The sequence below is a fragment of the Anabrus simplex genome, chromosome 1 (genome assembly GCF_040414725.1).
Source record: "Anabrus simplex isolate iqAnaSimp1 chromosome 1, ASM4041472v1, whole genome shotgun sequence".
Lineage (NCBI taxonomy): Eukaryota > Metazoa > Arthropoda > Insecta > Orthoptera > Tettigoniidae > Anabrus > Anabrus simplex.
The window spans coordinates 1,082,694,171-1,082,706,700 of record NC_090265.1 but is presented as its reverse complement, the minus strand read 5'-3'; the positions used below and the strand labels follow the sequence as shown (position 1 = coordinate 1,082,706,700).

The following is a 12,530-nucleotide window of genomic DNA, read 5'->3' as shown; positions in this document are numbered from 1 at the left end:
TTGTGAGTCCATTATTATTGCTGTTCCGAGGTATCTGTGGAACGGCAGAGGTGAAAGAAGGTGCGGGGGTGAACGGGCCTCAAAATACGAAATTAAAGTTAAGATAAAATTTAACAAGGTTATATTTTCTTTTCAAAATCAAGAAATAACAAGCATGGCAGGTACAGAGTAGCAAGGCAACAAAAGTACAATTACAGTATTTACAGGATTTGGGCTTCGAACCCCGAACTCACAATTCTTGAGCAATTAGCCCAGCTTTACCCCAAAACAAGTTTCAACAGAGGGGCAGAAAACCCCATTCATGTCCAGGAGCGCTTGCTCCAAATTACACAGTAAAGCCTCTTTGAGGCGCACAGAAAACAAAATTTCCAAGAAAGAGCAACTCGCTCTCAAATTTTAAGCCTGTCAAAGGCCACACCAAACTCCACTTTCAAGTTGTCCTCGAAGGACCTGAAAACAGGGGTAAACATACCCAACCTACTGAGGCCTATTAAGTGAGGAAAGGTTAATTACATGGCATGGCCCCTAAAATACCAATTTGAGAGGAGGCGATCTGCACTCCTAATACATTTGTTTAAAACCTACTTGGCACTAGGCCGTTAATGCAAGGGCTAATCCCATACTAAAGAGGTGACTTTTAGAAGGAAACAATTTACATTACGTTAAGGGAGAAACGGTTGAGAAAATAAGTTCACCTCAATGCAATATGAGTGGGAGCTCGAGAGGGTTAAGCACTCTCTATCCCAATATGTAGTTAAAACAGAAAGAATTGACACCGAGTGTCTTTACATTTTTAAAGGAAAGTTACATGGAAAAGGCTTCGGACCTGCCCCGAGAGTTAGACTGCTGAGCTAGCAAGAAAAGAAGTTATTAAAAGGCCATTACCTTGTGGATGAACTGCTGCCCGAAGAAAGAGGCGCTTCCCGCCCCCTGCTACGTACTTTACACACTGAAAGATGTTACTGAAGTGGCACGGAGACCCGAAAATCAGCAGTTTATATACTCTCGCGGAAAGTTTGAGGCGTTTCAGGAATGAGAACACCCTCCCACAAAAATTTTATTGGCTAGGGTTAAGCAACATATCCCCGTTGAGGAAGATACCCATGATTGGTCATAAATTAATTAAAGAAATTCGGGATTGGCTAAATTCAAAACAAGGGGAAAGAAAGGGTTATACAGCCAACTTAAACAATAACAGAAAGAAATTTAACAAGGAACAAACTTTTGAAATAAAAATTTCTCCAAAAAACAGTTCTTTCACTTCGCACTAGGGTGCACCATTGTAGTTCTTCAGTAGTGTCCTCTTAGAAGAGAATGCTCACACTTCTTACTACAGGCAAAACAAAAATACATCGAAAATGACCCAGTTCAGAAACTTCAAAATTTCCAAATAGTGACATCTTCTGAGAAACTTGAAAATTAACACATTAGATAAAGTTCAGACTTCCTCCAGTAGGGGAGTTTCAACTGGCGCAAAGTTTGAATTAGCGACGTGGAGGTGTACCACCCGGTACAATTGCCATTTCCTGATTGTTATTCTTCATATATTTCATAATATTTTATCTTGGAACATTAATACATTATACTTCATTTTCTTCAAACTAATTTGGAAACAAGAAATCTTATATTTGGGAATAGATAGTGGTAGAATGCTCAAGCAAATTCAAGCAGACAGTGTCCAATATGACTTTTACCTACCTCTCTGCTTCAATTCACTGTAAATGTCAGGAAATTCTGACAACCCAGAAGTGAGATTGATTATAATTGGGTGGATTATCATCAAAATACTTATATCTAGTAAAATGTTTAGAAGTACTGTAAACACAATTTAATAGGTTCTTTCCTCTTTGTCAAGTTTTTTTTTCCTAAGTTTACACTAAATTGACTGTTCACATAAATTAGAAACAACTTCCAGTTTCAAAATATGTCCGACTGCAAATTCTTTAACCATTGCAAAGCTGGCATAAATTTAAAATAATGTAAGCCAGTTTGTAGACAAGAGTTAGTAACATAGCAATCAGAAATGTTTCAAATTAAGATTTCCCTACTGCCAATGCATAGAAGGTAACAGGTCAGCCAAACAGAGCCGTGACGGAAATTTCTTCAGAGGTAACTGAATTGTTTATAAATCCATGAGCTGTGTGACCTGCACATTGTCCATCACTCCAGATTCTTTTCTGCTCATCCATACAAAAGACAAGTTACATTCTTTGATAAATATTTACAGTGATCACACTACTCTTCCCCTTCCATTTTATTACTTTTCTTGTTATGCTCAGCTACTGGTGACCAGTAACTGTAACGGGAAACAACTGAGGTGAATCCTGGCAAATTTTAATGCCAGAGTAAGCACGAAAGTTAGGTCTCAATTTAAATAAGCTGTATCTCATCTGTATTTGGTTCTTATATTACATAATGAAACTAATTATTATACACTATGATAGTATCTCATATTGTAAGGCAAGGCCAATTACGAGAATCAATACTGTCGTCAGTAGTATGCATTCACCTTTTTTTTTATTCATGAGAGCACTGACAAATATAAAAACAATTACCGTACCGTACCATTTTGAATAAAATTTTGTGATTCATATATGTAAATAAAGACATAAGAGTGACAGTCAAATTATTGTAAATTTATTTACATATCATCCTACAATTTTATAAACTGGACCAGTGGAAGGAATAAAACTGATTAAATGCTTGTTGTATTATTGAAAGTTTAACCAATCAGTATGTTACTGAGAAAGAATTTTGTATATAGTATGTGTGTGCTGAGTTTTATAAAAGATGTGGAAATGCATGGTTCTAACAACTGAATGCATAATATATTTTTGTAGCAGTGATGTTCTTTAAGATACTAAGAATGAAAATGTAGCCTATATCAAAAACAGTAGAGACAATAGGCGACACTCTGAGAGATATCGAGGAACAGCGATTAGAGCTCTGTCTAGCGGAGTGACCTGGAGTTAATGATTCTGTCATAAGAGCACGTGTATTTGTTTGTGAAGTTTTTGGAGATATTTATGCGTTTGCAGTAAGTTGACATAAGTAAATAGTAGCGTGTGTTATTCCTTTATATCTCCTCTCAACACGAGTGGAAAGATATGTGCTGTGTTTGGCTGCAATAACTATGAAGTGCAGAAAGATTCGCGGTCTTTCTTTCGTTTCCCTCGTGACAAGAAAATGTAAGTAAATATTGTGTTTGCATACGTATTCTTCAAGTGACACGAGATTTTTATAGTAACTTACTTCCTAAACTTCTGACCTGCATGACCCATATTTTAACTGGCTTAAAATATAAAAAGATTATTTTATTGTATAGTGCAGCAGTTAACCTTCAATGCTGATGTGTTGTTGTAGGTTCGATCTGTGGGTTTTGATTTAATTAAGGAAAATGCATGTACATATGTGTGTAGCTGCTTGTGTTCCAAGTTACGATACCCCATTTGGAATCCCGTGATGCATTGTCAAGCACTGAAGAAAATATGGCTGACTTAAGAAATGTACATATTTTGTTGAAACGAAATGATGATGCAAATTTGCTTTATCCTAATGTAATGGCAAGTATTGCTTATGTCGTCGGCAGCCCTAAAGATGGTTTTCCATGGTTTCCCATTTTCACACCAGGAAAATGCTGGGGTGTACCTTAATTAAGGCCACGACGCTTCCTTCCCATTCCTAGGTCTTTCCTATCTGTGTCGGTGCGACGTAAAGCAAAAAATAGCAGAAAGAAAAGTATTGCTTATAGAGAAGTTTGGAATGTTTTTGAGGCTAAATTTATAGATTTTCTTTCTGTTAGTAGGCTTCAAGTTAAGAGGAAACAGGTCCGGTTCTTAAATGTTAATTCATTAAATCATGTGTATAAGGAATGTGGCGACATTTTTATTGACGGGTGTCTTAATGTGATGATACAATGTTTTTTAAATGAGAAAAAGACAAATCTAGCTGTAAAAGTTCAGGCAGGAATGCTAAAGCTGAAAAAAGTAATGCGCAAATGAAAGACTAAGCCCTTTCACAGCAGTCAATTTCACATCTTCATTAAATAATTCTTCATTCATTTATCCAGAATTGCTTTACCAGCTTTGAAGTTAACGTCTTAATAACACTTTCTTTCTAGACGTAATTTATTTATTCATTTCCGTATATGCTTTTCCATTGATATTTGAATTTAGCGCGAATTTCCAGGTCACGCCACTAGGAGCGCCACTTGCGAATTGTCCCCCATTTTAATAGGGCTAAATCCGGAAGTGTCGCGTATTGTCTCTACTGTATTTGCTTGCATTAAGTTCAGAATTAAAATTAATTACAAAATAAGAATGATAGAGTTCATAATGAAGGAAGTATCCAAAAAGAGGCAGTTTTACAGTATCATTTTAAGATAATATTAATATTGTCTCCACCGGGCGAGCTGGCCGTGTGGTTAGGGGCGCTCGGCTGTGAGCTTGCATCCGGGAGATAGTGGGTTCGAATCCCACTGCCGGCAGCCGTGAAGATGATTTTCCATGGTTTCCCATTTTCACACCAGACAAATGTTGGGGCTGTACCTTAATGAAGGCCGCGGCCGCTTCCTTCCATCTCCTAGGCCTTTCTATCCCATCGTCGCCATAATACCTATCTGTGTCGGTACAAAGTAAAGCAAATAGCGAAAAAAAGAAAAAGAAAAAGGTATTCATATTCTAGAATTAATTAAAAACGTACCCTGGAAAGTTTTTCATTTTTGGCTGTTGAAATGTTTCACTTTAAGCTCTATTTTGCATTCTAGATACACTTTCCAGTACATCTGCTATGTTATGACTTATCTCACGTTAATAATGAGAGCAACGGGTGATATGTGCATATTTTAGAACTAAAATCATACTATCGTAATATAACAATTACTATCGCATTAACACATAAAAGCTTTCGGCGAAAACAAGGATGGGAGGGGACTAGGATTGGGAAGGAAGCGGCTGTGACCTTAATCAAATACAGTAGAGACAATACGCGACACTCTGCGAGTTACAGAGGGGCAGCGATTAGAGCTCTGTCTAGCGGAGTGACCTAGAGTTACTGATTCTGTCATAAGAGCACGTGTATTTGTTTGTGAAGTTTTTGGCGTTATTTATGCATTTGCATTAAGTTGACATAAGTGAATAGTAGCGTGTGTCATTCCTTATATATCGTGCCAATATGAGTGGAAATATATGTGATGTGTTTGGCTGCAATAACTGTGAAGTGCAGATAGATTCGCGGTCTGTCTTCCGTTTCCCTCGTGACAAGAACATGTAAGTAAATACTGTGTTTGCTTGTATATTCTTCCAGTTACAAATAAATTTGTAGAGTACTTCCTAAACGTCTGACCTGCGCGACCGATATTTTAACTGGCTTAAAATATAATAAGGTTATTTTATTGTATTAGTGCAGCAGTTAACCTTCAATACCGATGTGTTGATGTAGGTGTAAGCTGTGGGTTTTGATTTAATTCAGGAAAATGCATATGTGTGTGGCTGGTTGTGTTCCAAGTTACCCCATTTGGAATGCCGCAATGCGTTGTCAAGCACTGAAGAAAATATGCCGGTGGGTGATTTATGAAATGTACATACCGTATTTTGTTGAAACAATGTGACGATGCAAATTTGCTTTACCCTAATGTAATGGCATTATGGCAAGTATTGCTTATAGGTAAAGTTTGAATGTTTTTGAGGCTAAATTTATAGATTTTCTTTCTGTTAGTAGGCTTCAAGTTAAAAGGAAAATTGTCCAGCTCTTAAATGTAATTTCATTGAATCATATATGTAAGGAATGTGCCGATATTTTTATTGAAAAGTGTCCTAATGTGATGATACAATGCTTTTAAAAGAGAAAAAAAAGACAAATCTAGCCGTGAAAGTTTAGGCAGGTATGCTAAAGCTAAAAAAGTAATGCATAAATGAAAGATCAAGCCCTTTCACAGCAGTCAATTTCACATCTTGACTATATGTCTAATTTCAGTCTTTAAATAATAACCTGTTAAATTATTCTTCATTCATTTATGCAGAATTGCTTTAGCAACTTTGAAGTTAATATTTTAGCAACACATTCTTTCTAGACGAAATTTATTTATCCATTTCCGTATATACGTTTCCATTGTTATTTGAATTTAGCGCGAATTTCCAGGTCAAGCCACTAGGAGCGCCAATTCTGAATTTTCTCCCATTTTAAAAAGGCTAAATTCGGAATTGTCGCGTATTGTCTCTACTGTATTTGCCTTAATTAACCCTTTCGCACTCAGCCTATATGCAGTTTTGCTCGAAGAAGCTCAAACAAATTTCTGTGATTTTGCAACCAAATTACAAAAATCAACACAAACAGTTTAACACATATTAAAATAAAATAAATCACACTAATACAAGAAACTATGAGCATTTCAAAAATGAATATACTTTGGACGTATTGTTATTGGTAAATCCGAAATAAAAATTAAACGTTGAAAATAAATTTAAAAAATAAATTAATGGTTTTCAATGACAGAAAGATCAGATGTTATTGCGTCTTTCCTCTTTCCTCTTCGACATGAAATAAAGAACATTTAATTCTGAATAATTTGATATCAATATGATGTGTGTGCTGCAAAAAGTTATTCACTGTACACGTAACTGTCCTCGATGTCAGGTCCTCGCGGTCCGATGCATGCTGAGCAGCTGTGATTGCGACACCTTCTACATAACGGGAATTACTTTCGGCAAAAGAAGGTCATTACTACTGTCTAAATCATCTGAAAATTCAAGGATATTGGCCTCGAATATGGTCTAGCCATTACGATAAAAAGATGACGCAAACAAGTGCAACAACAGAGTAATGAGAAGGTGTAAAATTATAGTTCACGAAGTACAGTGAACACACGATACACCAAAGAAACGAAATAAACTCTGAACGAAACTGATGACAAACCAAATTGTTGTATTCATAAGCCAATCAAAACAGATCCACACAATAACAATTTTGAATAACCACGACATTAACATTCACCGTCAACAGATTTCATTTGTCGAAAATAAAAATATTTTGTAGGGCTGGTGGATGTATCTGTAGAGTAAAACACAAATTCAACGCTTTAAGATACTGTCACGATCAACTGTTACCATTTAAAGGCCACGCAATTGACCAAAGTCCCTAATTAGGACAAAGCCGATGTATCGGCGCCGTGAGCGTTCTCGCCATAACCTCTCAGGCCGATAGATCGGTGCGCTGAGTGAGAAAGGGTTAAGGTACATCCCCAACATTTGCCTGGAGTGAAAATGGGAAACCACAGAAAGCCATCTTCAGGCCTGCTGACGGTGGGATTCGAATCAACCATCTCTCGAATGTAAGCCACAGCTACGCGACCCTAATTGCACAGCCAATTCACCTGGTCCTGGAAAGTAGTATCTATTATTTTACAATGTGGAAGTGTGAGTGAAAGTTATTCAAAAAAGCACTCTGCAGTGAATTTAAAATATACATGGATGCTTATGGTTCAGCAAGAAACTTTTGAGAATGACTGACATTTGCATAAAATGAACTTCTTTATAAAGCCCGTATTGTCGTACGTACTTAAAAGGTATGGTCAAATGTTCCACCTTTACAATACTAACTTTTTATTTATTTATGTATGTATGTATTTATTGTTTATTTATTTTTATTTATTTATTTATTTATTTATTTATTTATTTATTTATTTATTTATTTATTTATTTATTTATTTATTTATTTATTTAAACAAAATTTAAAAATAACGGAACATGTTTAATCTATCTTGCGGACATCATCAGCACACATGAGATGGTTCAACGAAATTGATAATAGAGTCCTTCTTAACGTGATGATGCTGTGTTGACATACAGTGTGCCGATTCGTCGGTAGAAACTTGGCGATATGGAGCACAATGTTTAGTTCCGTAGAATGAAAACGATTAATAAACATATGTTAAACATGAGTGAGGGTTCCAGTAAAACGGTATTGAGTTCATCTTGTTGGCGAGATGATGTTAACAGTTCTTGGTAAAAAAAAAAAAGTAGGCGGAATATCTGATCGTAATTTCATAAGTGGAATATGCAGTGGAGTGCCCTAGAACGAGAATGACGGCTATTATTAGCGTTAATAGTAGGCAAGTTTTTAAAGCATCTTGTAATACACTCTCTTTTGACATAAAAATATGTATATTAATATACCGGTCAAAAAAGTTTAAAGATCATCAAGGGTTTTAGAATTTGTAACTTCTAACTACTATTTCGCTTTCAATGGAAAATTCAGCTTCAGGAATAATGGCAGAAATTTATTTAGACAATTTGGAAAACACCAAAATTCATAATAAAATTAAAGGTATTGTGTTTTGGTCGCGCTATGTTGACGATACGTTTGCCATAATAGATCACATCACTAACGGCGATATCGCCCTTGAACAGCTAAATGCTGTCGATCCATGGATCAAGTTTACTTCCGAAGTTGAAATCAATAATTTCTTATACTTTTTAGATATAACTATTAACAACAGCCCTAACAAATTTTATTATAATATTTTTAGAAAGCCCACCCAAACCGTAAACACTATTCGTCAAGATTCGATGCATCCGGACTCTAAAAAAAGTGCAGCCTTTTATAGCTTAATTCATAGAGCTTTCCACGTCCTTTTATCTGACGCGAATCGTAAAAAAGAACTCAGTACCATCTACTTAATAGCGAGAAAAAGACTGTTTTGGCAGGCATTTCATAGACGGATAGTCAGCAAAATTGTTACCAAATCCACTTCAACTCTGCTCAGAGAAACAAAAAGAAAACAGGTAACTACGCCACCTTCACTTACACCAATAAAAAGATTTACGAAATCACCAATATTCTTAAGAAACATAATGTCAATATTGCCTTTAAAACAGGCAACAACAATACTTATCTATTTTATAACCAGCACAAAATCAATAACATCGGGAATAAATACAACAAATCAGGTGTATATAAGTTAAATTGCAACCAATGTTCTGCGAGCTACATTGGACAAACCGGAAGAAGCTTTTTAAATAGATATAAAGAACACGTCAACGCCGCCAAGCACAAAAAATACTCCGCCATGAGCACTTATATAATGGAGTCCAATCATTCCTTCACCTCCATAGAGCAGGACTTAAAAATTATTTATTTTCATAACAAGGGCAATTTACTCAACGTTTTATAAAACATCTTTATTCATTTAGACCAAAAATGCAATCCTGCTTACAATTTAAATGAAATTTCCGAAACTGTGAACATAATTTTCGAGGCATTACTCAACAGTTCCTATTTTGACAAGCCTCGTAACAAGCCTCCATGCAGTCGCTCCCCACCTATTGGTTCCAGCCTTCCCCTACTCTCCCCTCATACCAGCTTCCATCACACACGGCCTCCACAGTTCGCCTCCAGTCAACCATAAACACCCATACACGCTGAACTAGCCATTCTTGGGTAGGCGAGAACGTAAGTAATCAGATGTGCCGCATTTCACTTTCATTCATTCTTCTTTTGTATTACAAGTTGCTTCAAAATCTTGCCTACTTTTTAACGCTAATAATAGCCGTCATTCTCATTCTAGGGCACTCCACTGCACATTCCACTTATGAAATCACGATCAGATATTCCGCCTACATTTTTCATCAAGAATTTTGAACATCATCACGCCAAACAGACGAACTCAATACCGTTTTACTGGAACCCTCACTCATCTTTAACATATGTTTATCAATCGTTTTCATTCTACTGGAACTAAGCATTGTGCTCCATATCACCAAGTCTCTACCGACGCATCGGCAAACTGCATGTCAACACAGTATCATCACGTTAACACATTGGAGACGGCCATATTTGAATGTGCTATCCTCCATAAATCGCGGTAATTTTTATGGTTTGTGAAAAGTTTTCAATGCTAGGGTAAGCCATGATTATAAACACTTTTGGAAAGCATAGAAATATCACACTTTCTTCTACACAAAAATGAGTTTTAATTATCATAATAGTGCAGCAATTTAAAATTATAAATTTATAAAAATAACATGTTTTACAAACGAAAAAAATCTGACGCAGCTGTGGATGCCAGTTCGGTTAATATTTCGAAATTTGACTTTGTGGGCACATCTACTGAAACACACTATGCAGATTATAACCTAATTAGCCAATTGACACCGGTATTCTGGTTTACAACAAGGAGTTTGCATTCCCACTGTTCTTTGTTTGACAACGGTGTTGCATCGCGTTGCTGCAGGTACACGAGAAACACGAACATTTTTTAGGAAGCGGTTTAAAATAGCAGTACAGGACCCACTTCAAGGAAGCGATGTAAAACTACGTTACACTTCACACCAATTTGAAATGAGCTCATTTTCTACATTTACTAACCTGAAGCGCCAGAATCATCATGTTTACTTAGTGTGTAATTGTTATCCTCATTTTCAGAAATCGTGTCTTTCATAAGAACATCCATTATGGATTCGTTGTAGAAATTTCGTACACTTGAATTAGACATGCTAAATATTCACAAGAATTACGCAAACAAGCCTGCCTCTCGAACACACATTCTTCCTGACCGCATGTACTGTACATACTTTCCCTCCCATTTCACAGCCGAGAGTCAACGATGACGCAGCCTTAGGTTATGTAGGAACGTGGGTGTGTTATCAATGCCTTGAAAGAAGAGCTCTCGACTAATGCTCATAACTAGTATATTTTATGCTTATAGAAGCATTCGACAGTATCTTATTGAAGCCACAGCTCGCTGAGACGGCAAATACAATTTTTTAGCTACAGTGAAATCATGCCCGTAGATTCTCCGAGCTCCGTCAGCAGCAATGAATTAGCGCGCCCGTAGTTTCTACGAGCGGCGTCGCCAATGTGTTAAGAAGGACTCTATTACCAATTTTATCGAACCATCTCATGTGTACAATATTTTAATTTTAATTTTTAACAGTATTGAAGTGCTGTGCTCAGAACATTCCAGGATATTCTTCAACATTTTAACTAACGCATTCGGCAGCCCGAATTATTTTTAATGTGTTTTTGTCCTTGTCGTTTGTGCTTAATCTTAAAACTTTTCGTCTGATGATGTCTACAAGATAGATGAAACATGTTCTGTTATTTTAAAATGTTATTTAAATAATTAAATAAAAAATTAGTATTGTAAAGGTGGAACATTTGACCATACCTTTTAAGAATGACTGACAACCTGATCTGGTCTTATTTGACCTTGAGATTACCATTCCCATGGTGTATGGATAGGATATCTGCCTGAATGGGCTGAACAGGTATCATTCAGCCTTGTGAGGCCAAGTGAAGTGTTGTCTTATATTACAGCCAGCTGACCAACTGAGGGTCATCCACTGACTACTGGATTTCTGATATCTGCAGGCCAAGGCAGTTTTTGAGCAGTATGTGCCATGGATTTGTTTGCTTATTTTATTTGACCTTAAGATCTAGCCAGCATACCAAGTCATCTCTATACAAGCCATGAAGGCTTATGGAGTTGAGGTAAAGGCAATTTGCAACCTCAACCCTTCTACCTTTGGCCCCAAGAATTAACTTGGCACTCAAGTTTGGTGGAGGCTGAGTAAACCTCAGAGCCATGTGCCTCCTCAGAAGTGAAAATCTTATTTCTAATTTTCTTTTACTATCTGACAGGGAATCAAATCCATGTCCTTCCAGGTACTCATCTAGGTACTAGCTAGTATAAAAAAATTATATAGTCTGTCTGTTATCATTATTCACTTATTACTTCACCTCTGAAATAATAAAATTTTAATTATGAACCTGTATATTATCTCACTTTCTTTCCCAAACATATTTATGATGAAATATTCAATCACATTTTAACAATGATGTTACTGTTGCAGGGTGATGGTGAGAAGACTGCCAAGGCTCGTCAGGAGTGGGAGGAGGCTATGGCTGCTGTCCTCCGAGACATTACAGCACCTCAGAAACCCAAACCTGTCATTCAGATTGTCATTTATGAGTCCACTGTCTAAAACTGTGCTCTCTGTACACACAGAGTTTACTCAGACACTGTAACTAGCCATACATGAAGGTATCATCTTGGAATACGGTGACATCCTTAACAAGAAAAATAAATTTTCATCCAAGAAATGTTCTTATCAAGGGTTAATCCACAATTATTGTATTCTTCTGTCTTTGAAATATGTAAAATACAAGTATTGTCACCTTCATTTAAAAATTATGTCTGAAATTCTTTAATTTGTATCGGGATATTTAGAAAATAATGATATTTGAAGCATAAATATGGAAAACAAATGCAATGTAGCGTACAACATTGTTTTTATTCAAGATAGACTCCATTAGTAATTACAAACCTTCACTCACAATTGATAAGTGATTCAAAACCAGTCCAGAAATAACCTGGCTCTCTAAATGAAAGAAAGCACCAGAATGTAATTTCTCCATCCTCTATTCTTTAGGTATTCTCCAAATGCAACATTAGAGATACACTACTATAGTGTCTTGGACAAGAAGACAGATGCGTTCCACTCTTCTTTTCAAATTATTGTCATGTGATGAGT

General features: G+C 36.3%; 1 protein-coding gene across 1 annotated transcript in view; it reads left to right on the top strand.

Moving 5' to 3' along the window:
• Positions 1-12,271, top strand: part of LOC136858019 (TWiK family of potassium channels protein 7) — a 266,151-nt gene extending 253,880 nt beyond the window's left edge. The window contains exon 5 of the mRNA XM_067137223.2: positions 11,850-12,271. Within this exon, the coding sequence (XP_066993324.1) occupies positions 11,850-11,981 (132 nt within the window). The 3' untranslated portion in view covers positions 11,982-12,271. The remainder of the gene's footprint in view (positions 1-11,849) is intronic.
• Positions 12,272-12,530: the final 259 nt, after the last annotated feature.